At 37.4% G+C, this 9977-nt stretch overlaps 1 protein-coding gene across 1 annotated transcript in view; it reads left to right on the top strand.

Moving 5' to 3' along the window:
* The first annotated feature begins 668 nt into the window (after window positions 1–668).
* The window catches only part of TMEM63A (transmembrane protein 63A), a 29138-nt gene continuing 19829 nt past the window's right edge, over window positions 669–9977 (top strand). Inside the window, exons 1-6 of the mRNA XM_061475415.1 lie at window positions 669–941; window positions 3092–3171; window positions 4688–4751; window positions 6155–6192; window positions 7347–7489; window positions 9902–9953. Coding sequence (XP_061331399.1) covers window positions 756–941; window positions 3092–3171; window positions 4688–4751; window positions 6155–6192; window positions 7347–7489; window positions 9902–9953 — 563 coding nt within the window. The 5' untranslated portion in view covers window positions 669–755. The remainder of the gene's footprint in view (window positions 942–3091; window positions 3172–4687; window positions 4752–6154; window positions 6193–7346; window positions 7490–9901; window positions 9954–9977) is intronic.

Raw genomic sequence — 9977 nt, 5'->3', positions numbered from 1 at the left:
AATTGCCTGCGCTGATAAAAAAAGTTTGTATCAGCAGCCAAATCTTGTTCATTCTTTTATGTTACCGCATTATCTGAGCAGGTCAGTTGACTTAAAATGAGGTAGATGGCTGTTCTCTTTAGAAATATTCTTTGTTCTTTCTTGTTTGTGGTGCACTGTGCACTTCTTTCAGTTGAATACCATTAACAAAGGAAAATCACACAGCATCCTAACAGCAGAGATGAATGTTTGTGTAGTAGTTCTTTCCTGTGGGATTAGTAGGAAATTAGTTAATAATCTCAAGGTCTTGACATTTTTTTAATACAACGTTCACAAGCTGGTGTATTCAACACATGCTCATCAACTAGGAGTAAAATCTTCAACTTGCCACTGTTGGAATATCTGATGTCCCATGTTACTCCTAAAATCGGAACCCAGGCAGGGATAAGTAGTTTGATACTAGAGCTCAGAAGACAGAGAATTTAGTTTGTGTAGGTCTTTAGTCATCTTCCTCAAGTGTGTGTACAGAACGTGGTTGGTTGGATGCCTGGAACTCACACTGGGCACTGCTAGTAACTGGGGCTGTCAGGTATTGTGTAATATTTTACAGGTGAAGGGGAAAGTTTGTCAAATATAACTTCTTTTCCAAAGTAGCTTCCTGGTTGAATCTTTCTGCTCTTTTTATACTTGCAGTATTAGTATATCTCACAAATACCAGGCAGGCTTTTCACATGGTTGTTTCTCTTTTCTGTTTTTTTTTTTAAAGGAAACACAAAATGAACCCTTTCTTTTTCCTGGGTTTTGGACATTCTCATCTAGTCTACTTCTGGAATAGAAGTCTACCTTTCAACTCAACAAATGAGACATACTGCTATAGCACTGCCCAGGGCAGCACAGTGCTCCAAGGCGTAACTTTTGGTGGAATCCCAACTGTACTGCTGCTTGATGTAACCTTCTTTTTTGTAAGTCCAGTTTCTGTTTCTTGTATTGAAAATATCTGTGGCCTTCTCAAAAGTGAAGTTCTTCAGAATTCTCTTATTTATCAGGAAATTTGTTTCTGAGGATCTTCAACATAAGAAATGTGCTAGGGCCATCCTGGGAGCATCAAAACACTTTAACAAGCATTGATAAAGGATCCCATATACGTGGGATGGCTGTGTCACTGGATGTTCAATGTGTAGATGTAGAGAGAGGGCCTGTATGTGGATTTATGGTAAGCTTTATAGTGGTAGCTCAAAGTCCTATGTTTTGTCTTAACTGCAGCAACATTTTTTCCTTACTCTGGGTTTAAGTAGTAGGTACCTCTTCAGGAAGGGAACATCATTAATAACTTGATTGGTTTTCCAAAGGGAATACTATATGGAAAATTGGTCATTTCACAGACTTTTTAAACATTAGATTTTATGAAGCTGTTAAGGAAATAATGTTCTGATCAGCTCAGTCCTGACAAAAGGAGGATTAGTTGCTGCTCTGGAGGCTTCAGGACAAGCCTGAGACTCCAATAAAACTTAGTTATTTCTGTGATCTACATGGTCTTAAGCCACATGAAAAAGCTGTAGACCTCCAAACTGGCCTGATAAGTGAGGTTTGTGGTAGTAAAATGAGACTGAAGGGATGACATAGTTCCTGAGTTCTAGAAAGCCTCTGTGGAGAAACAAAAACCTACCTGTTTAAGATCTGAGCTGATAGTTCTGTGGGAATGTAGAGTATGTTCCTAACAGTCATGGAGTAGCATTAAGTGTTACTGATCTGGTGTATGCAGCATGCTACCATAAACCCATTTTTGGAGGATGTACAATGTTTACTGCTGTTTGTGACTGATGGCACAACATTTGGTAAGATTTAGTTGGAGTGTTTGGGACAACTTTAATTTTTAAGCTGTGGTTGGTTTTTAAGATACTGAGTCTCTGCTTTTGAGTTCCTTGCTGTTGAACTCTCCTATCAAGCAGCATTATGTAGTTAGATGCAGTGTAGAAGGCTTCTCTCCAAGTGCCAAATACTGCAATTTATTGAGCAACTCCTGTATTCCTGTTTTCATGACATGTTTACTGCAGATCCCCTCAGTAACTGTCAGTTGATGGGTTTCTGAATATTATTTCTAGGCTGGTTTCCTACGGAAGTGAAGTTTATATATTATGTTCTCTTCCCATTTTTGCCTGTCAGTTCCTCCTCATAACCATAAATCATGTTATGCAATTTCAACCAAAGTTGTCAGAGGCTTTCCTGCTTACATTAAGCTTAATGGCAAGTTGAAGAAGGAAGATTTAAATTAATAACCCTTGTTGGGGCGAAGGCTTTTATAAGAAGATTATATTTATTGTGAAATGTGTAAATTAGCTGTGTAATCCTGACACATAGATAATCTTGACGCATATCCCAGCTGGCTAGTTGGTGTTTGCATAGATCCAGGTAAGTTACACCACTTTCTAGCCAAACAGGTATGGGATGTAGGAGGGGCTGGAAGGTGAAGGCATATGATGCATATGCATAGAAAACAGGCCTTGTTACTTCTGTTTCATTGCCTCAGTGTACAAAGCAACTTATTTTTAAAGAAAGAAATGCATCTGTGAAATACAGTGTTTGGTTTATTGTCATCTTTTAAAAAGTAAAAATACAGGGGGAGATAAAAAAATACATTGCAGAAATCAAATACAAGTTTCTGGGGTTTATGAGTTGTAATAATACATTACTTTTTTAGGGATAAAAATAAGTCACATACTTGAGAAAGTAGCTGAACCCGCTGCAGCCTGTTTACATCACTGTCTTCCATCATAGTTCTGGTCATTAAGTCGTGAATGTGTAAAGGTGTATTTATGAAAGTTCTGATTTCCCCTCAAGTGCTGCTTGCTTCTTTTCCTGTCACCAACCTTCATACACTTGCAGTTCAGAAGTACTTTTCCATGCAGTTCTCCTCTATAAATTAAAAGAGGAAGACAGGTGTTCTCATCCTTTGGTCCCAGTGTTCTTTGTGGCATGGCCACCATTGGGTTGGTTAGCATATGACAATTGGTTTAGGAGCCAGGACAGCATTTTTTGACGGTTCCTACACACCTAAAAAATTATTATGAAGTGGAAAAATCAATATTCAAAGATTCTTATTTTTCTTTTCTAGGTTTTAATATTACTGTTTTCTGTTATAAGAAAGAGATTCTGGGACTACGGTCGTGTTGCTCTGGTGTCAGAAGCTGAAAGGTAAAAAAGATAGGCAGTCAGACTGATTTGTTGAAACTGGGGAATGTGTAACTAAGTACAGTAAATATGGCTTAAATGAAGTGCATTTGCATCAGATATGGTTGGAACCACATGCACGTATTTGTTAAAAATGTCCTTGTGCTGCTTTGTGTGAAATAGGCCCCACTCAAAGTTACTCTTTGTGGTTTCAGTAATAGAGTTGTGTGTTTGGCATCATCATAAATTTCGTTTTACAGTTGTGGGTTGAGGAAGTGGAGGTAAGAAAACAGGCTGCTTGTCTGCTAACATGTCACATACCCACACATTGATGTCTTAAAGGTGTTTCTGTGATAGAAGGATATTGACTATTTTGTTTATCTTGGCTCAAGCCCAGTGTCTTTCCAGAGCTCCCTGCAACCTCTGCTATTTTTTAAATAAAGAAATGTATCATTGCAGGTTTCTGGAATTCTTTGCTGATTTTCAGTATTACTGTAAATAAGCTTTTGATTATTTATTTTTAAATGTTATTTTTGCAGGATGATGTCTTAGGGTGTTTAAAAGCTAGCTGTCTGTTTATGAAGTGGGTGAACTTTAACAGCAAGCCTCTTCCTGGTATTAGTGGTGTAACTAAGTTGTAAATTCACAACTAAGCATCAGGAAAAAACTCAAAATGTGGTTTTAGGTGTAATCTATTACAGCTGTGAAATAAAGATGGTGGGGATTAAAAAGGAATGGCAACTGAGATGGCTTCAATCCAGGTAGCTCAGTCAGGAAGAATGAAGATGCTCTGGTATAGGCTTCCATGTAGTCTGTAAAGGCCTGCATGGGACAAACAGATCCTTGAGCAGTCAGGCATCCAGGAGCCTATGTTACTGTCCCTGCTGGTCTGTGATTTGAGCCACTAGGTCAAAACTATCACAGATACACCTATGAATACACTCCATTTTAACATGTATCATCCTGTAATTATGGGCACATCACCATTGCAACATTTCTAGTTAGCAACAACTGAAAACAGATACTCTGCTGTTTTTGAGGGCTACAGAGTCTAGCCTTGCTGCAGGACTTGGTTTTATGTGAGGAAGTGGCTTGGCAGGTAAGTGATTTAATTGTGTGGGGAAATTCCAAGCAGTGGCTGTAAGATGAAGGAAGAAAGGTGGAAGGAAAAGAGGTGATGTCTTTTAATGAGGGATATCTGAACAGGAAGCTAGCTTGCAAATCTGATCCTTGCCAGGCTTCCAAACCCATGTTACGTTCCTCTATGTTACTGTGGTTTTAATAGCCCAATAAAACATTATTTTCTCTCTAGCTCAATTATACACTCTCACATCAGGAGCTCGCATCCTCCCTTTTCAAGATCAGACATAGCACATATTTCTGTAATTAAGCATATGCTGCAAGGTGAAAACCATAGTTGTGAAATACAGTGAAAAAGTGTTTTTGTAGTTACTTCGGAATTGTTAAAGTTGAAATAATTCTGTGGAATTCTATCATCTGTTATTAAAGATAGTTAAAGGCGGCATTTAATATATTTTAGTGAATCAAGATACAACAGATTGTCAACATCTTCATCAGTACCTGAAGATCTTGAATACGATAAAGTAAGTATTATAGAATTTTGATACATTTTTTCAAATGTAAGCTGTTTAATGGAATCTGTTGTAATTTGCTGTTCCACCTAGCCCAATGATCTAGTCATTAAACTGGAAGGCCATCTATATGCAAAAATAAATAGTGCATTGTTTACTGTGTTTTTACAGGACCCTATGTAATTTATTTCTGTTTCCTGACAGACTATTCCTATATCATAAACTGGTGTCTTACCTCATGGTTTTTAAGTATCTTTATTATTATGATTATTATTTCAAAGGATATCTAGTAAATATTTTGTACTTAACAGCTCAATGTTACATTATTGCAAATAATACCCAGCTGGTCTTTATAATACATTGTTTTCCTCACAATGCTGAGGAAACTGGATTGCAAATGTCAGGCCAGTAATAGTGCCATGTACTCTTAATATTAAGGCTGGTTTGGAGTGGAAGATAGTTTTGTGGCCAGACTTTTAATTGGTTCCTTCCTTGGTCTCTCTGGAGTCTTTGAATTCATGTACCTCTATCATTTTGTGTTGCAGCTTCAGAGTGAGCCATGCAAGTGTTGTGCAATTGTGGCAGCCTATGTTTTAACCTTTTATATATTCATCGACTTAATATCTAGCTTTGCAACTAAATAACTGTGTGAGCATCAAAAGCACACTAGCGTTTGATCAGGATTGCTCTGCTGTTTGTGTAGTTTTCTTCATCTTTTGAAAAACCCTAAAGCAACTTTGTCACTGAAGCTATTGAATAAAAATGTCTCTTTACTTGGCTCCTATTAGCTTGAAAGAAGAGGTCTTTTGAGAGAGAAGGTTTTGGGTGTTCTTTGAGCTGTACTGGAACGTTCAATGAGTTGTGATCTCTGCTGCACAGTTTCAGAGGAGGACTTGTAAATGTATATACGAAGCTTTTCTGCTAATGTCATCACAGTGTTGTTTCTAACTGCTATTTAATTCATTAACTTGTATTAGACTTTCATGGAGTTTATCCTTAAAATTGGAGAGTATCTGGAAATGGTTTTGGAAAAGATAGTCACCTTTCCTGCTCTAAAACAATCCATTAAAAATAAATCTTTAGAAGCCTCATCTTGACTTCCATTCACTGGGATTTGGGCATGCTTGTATAAATTTAAGAAGCCCAAGTGACAAACACGTAAGTAATGAGAGAAAGAACAACAAACAAAACAACAACCCTTAAATACTCTCTGAAAACAGACATATGAAGTACCCTGTGAAAAATACGTAGACTATTAGGTATTTTTTCTATATATGTCTAAATGCTGACTTTGGAGCAACTGACTGCCAGGTTTTTAGCTAAGAGGTTGGCTTAATGGCAACACTTCTCTTAATTGTGTAGAGACTATGTTTTTTTGTATGTTAGTTCCTAAGAACTTCCTTCTTAATTTACAGGGGTTTTGTTCTTGGATGACAGCTGCTTTTCGGATGCAGTAAGTATATGAAACAGAAATAGTGAGCTGTCCTGGGCTTTGCTCTTTTTAATTAGAAAAGGGGGGTTGCATTCAAAAATAGTTTGGGGTGGATTTTTTTTTAGTAGATAAGATTTAATGCAAACAGTGATACAGGTGCCTCTGGTGGGCTGGCAAAAGAATATAAAAAACACAGCTAATGGGAATACTTCTTCAGGATGCAGTTATCCTCCTGGCAGCCCAAGGACTTCCTGATCTTGTGACAGTGTGTGAATCTATGGCATTTATATGGATTCTGAGCTGATAACTAGGCTCTAGGCTTTCACTCTTCAAAGAGTACTGTGTGGGTGTTCCCCTGTTTGAAGCCAGCAGGGCCTCAGGCAGCAAGTGGGGTTTCCCTGCAAGGATTTCTGTGGAGAATAGGTGGTTTAGTTGAGGCTGGAAGTGACTGATGAGGAAAAACCCATCCCACTGTTTCCCAGAAACTGAGCATTAGGCATGTAATGTTCTTTCTTTACATCTCTTAGGGTTTAGTAAATCATGATTTTAAAAAATCAGTTTCCAGCTTGGGTACATTGGAACAAGAAGGAGTGGAGATTGAGGCTTTCTCCATTTTTGCTAGTTCAGTTCCTTCCTTTTCCAAGAATTCCTACTTTAATGATCTGTCCTGCTGAAAAAGGGTAGACGATGAGAGTTCATTCTGAAGCCTGTTCATATCTTCTGTTAATTGGATAAGAGTAGGGTGATTGTATAGTAATTTTCCTCATGGGGAGCCTTTATGGAGATGAATGAACACCCATCACAGTGTGATCTTAAATTCTGAGAGCTAGATGTTCAACCTTGTGACTGTCATAAAGCAAGAGGTCACAGCAAATGACTTTGTTCTCTTTCAGGCTGATAAAAAAGACCTTGGATTTTTATTTGTTTTTCAGATTACTTGTTTCCATCTTCAGTTTCCCCATGTTAATTTTTGGGTGGTGATACTGCACAAGGAAAAAAAACACTTTTGGAAGTTAAATTTTTATGTGGAAGAACACAACCATGTTGAAAACTGATAGGGATTGATGGAGATGTCACTGGGTAGACTAAGAAAGTAGTATATATTCAGAAACCATCCCCTAGAACCTTAAAGATACCAAGTAGACTGATCATGTACTTTTCTGTCTGTGATGCAGTGATGATGAGATCCATGAGAGATGTGGTGAAGATGCCATACATTACCTTGCCTTCCAGCGGCACATCATCTGTTTGTTGATTGCTGTCAGCATTTTGTCTGTGTGTGTTATATTACCTGTCAACCTGTCGGGTGATCTACTTGGTAAGAAGTTTTATTTTGTATTCTGAAAAGAATTTTGTGGTTTATACAATGGTAAAAGCTTTTAGATGGCAAACCACATGCAGACATGGACAGCTAGACCTAGAAGGCTCAAGTCAGGGTTAACTTTACCTGTGCGCTCTTTAACTGGTGTTTATCTAGGCACTCCTTAGGATTTTTATTGGTGGTGATGATTGCCAGTGGAAACTGACTTCACAGCTGAGAAATCTTTTTCTGGTGTCCAGTCTGAATCTCTTGCTGCAAATTAAGATCATTATTTTTTGACCTGTCACTGGGGAGAATAGATTATTCATTTCCTCTTTGAATGTCCTTTAAACTGCTTAAGGATTATGAAGTCATCATCTTTTTGATAAATCAGACCAGTTAATTTGGTCATTAATGAGAAATACTTTCCATTTGGCTGCTTGTAAGATCAATAAAATAATCATCCATCCTATGAAGTTTTATAAATCTAGCTAGGCTGTCTCCTGTTGTTCCTTTCTGTCTTGGTTTGCAGCCCAAAACTGGATAAATCTTCTTGCTGAGACTGTGTTTGTGCTGACTAGACAAAGATTTATTTCCTGTTTCTTGCCATCTAGTCCTGGTTACGTCTGCAAATGTGACACCTCTTTGCACTATAAACTCACAACAAATACAATGTATATGTCCTCTAGTCTGCCATTCAGGTTGCTAATGAGAATACTGGTGGACAGAATGCTGTTAAAGTCTGTTAAACATTCTTCCATAATTTTTTTTTTATAATGAGCTCTTACAAGCCCATTAAGATGGCTTTGGTATGAATCTGCTTATTTTGACTGTCTTGTCAAGATGATGTTGGCAGAGTTGTTCATAATTAATCATCTTGGTGAATAGTGATACAAAGAAAAAGCACTAATTCATTTGGTTTCCCCAGGGGTTCTCAAACAGAGTGCTTACCTGTGTTGTTTGTTGTTATACCACAACAGTTGCATCTTATTTTTTGTACTGATCTTGCTGACCTTTGTCTCTATAATTTACTCTCTTCTATTGTCCTTAATAATGTGTCTTAGTTCTTGTTTTCGGTTTACTTCTACCTGTGTTTTAAAGAGCTTTGTGACTTAGCCCTCATCTGTAATGGAATATTTAGTACCTGTGCCTTTAATACACTTTCTTTGTGGAACTGCCATCTCTGACTTCCTTTTTATAAGCTCTTTCTTATCAATTTCCTGTTTATATTGAGATCTGCTTTCTTAAAGACTGTTGCCAAGTTGGTTTGGTTTTGGTTTTTTTTTTTTCTTTTTTGAATTTTATTTCTCTTTTTGTTCTTTCAAAGAACACTTTATCACTTCACAGTCACTTCTCCTTCCCTGCTTTACATCTTTGTGTTGTCAGCCTAGTTGTAGAGGATCGAATGCAACACAGCTCTAGCCCTGGTTGCTGTCTTATGTCATTTGTAAAGAGGGAAATGCCAGTGCCCTCAAAGAACTTACAGGATGTAGTTCTCTTCTGGTTTAGTTTCTGCCTGTACATTTACACCAAAATAGATTTTGTAATACACATAAATTTGTGTGCACTGTCCTTCTCTAACTACAATTTGTAAAAGTTGTATTTTGGATACCAGTAGATGCTCTCTGTTAATTCAAATGGCAGAGCATGTCTGGCCTTCTAAAGCAGGATAATACAGCCTCTCTTTTCCTGCATTAACTTTTATGATGGTAGGAAATACAGCTGAAAATCAAAGATGAAGTTTTAGTATTTCTCCCCTTCTTCCTCCCCTTCCACCATATGTTGATTTTGTGCATTTGCAGTTTCTTTCTGTTGTGATGACTTGCAATGTGGCTCAACAGACTGTGCTAAAAGACTGTTTGGTTTTCCAGATACACTTAGCTCTTTTTCCTTTGTGAACATGTACTCAGTTTCCACTCATGTTATCATTTTCTTTAAATACTTGACAGTCTAGAGAAACAATGTCATATCAACTCTTTCCTCCTTGACCTTAGTAAGGTTATCAGTGCCATTTTGTCAACACTGAATTAATGCAATATAAAAACCTGAGATAAGAAATCAGTTAAGATGAAATAAAAATGTGAGGGAAATATGTTCAAGTCCCGGAGTAGTGTTGCTAATGGGCATCAACGGAGATCGGAGAGAGAAAGGGAGACCCTGAAAAGGTGTAGCATTTAGGCTTTTAAAATAAACTAATCTTTCTCTTGATGAGTTGAATGTGGTATAATCCTGGGGCTTTTTTCCCAACTTTAAAACGCAATACAGGAAACCAGCATTGGTTATGATTCTGCATCTTTTTAATAATGAATATGCTCAGCGTTAAAAAGAAGCATATCAATATTTTTAAGAAAATAGAATAAAAGCTGCCTTTCTAATTTTCATGTGAATGTTGCACCAGTTAATTATGCTGCTTATTTTTGTCCTTCTTAGATAAAGATCCCTATAGTTTTGGAAGAACAACTATAGTAAACTTGCAAACTGGGTAAGTAGATCTTTCAGAGTACCT

The sequence above is a fragment of the Pezoporus flaviventris genome, unplaced genomic scaffold (assembly GCF_033815535.1).
Source record: "Pezoporus flaviventris isolate CSIRO_AGI_PZ_B2104156 unplaced genomic scaffold, CSIRO_AGI_Pfla_v1 ptg000083l, whole genome shotgun sequence".
Taxonomy (NCBI): Eukaryota; Metazoa; Chordata; class Aves; order Psittaciformes; family Psittacidae; genus Pezoporus; species Pezoporus flaviventris.
Note: the sequence above shows the minus strand (reverse complement) of the source record. Positions and strands in the feature narration are given on the sequence as shown.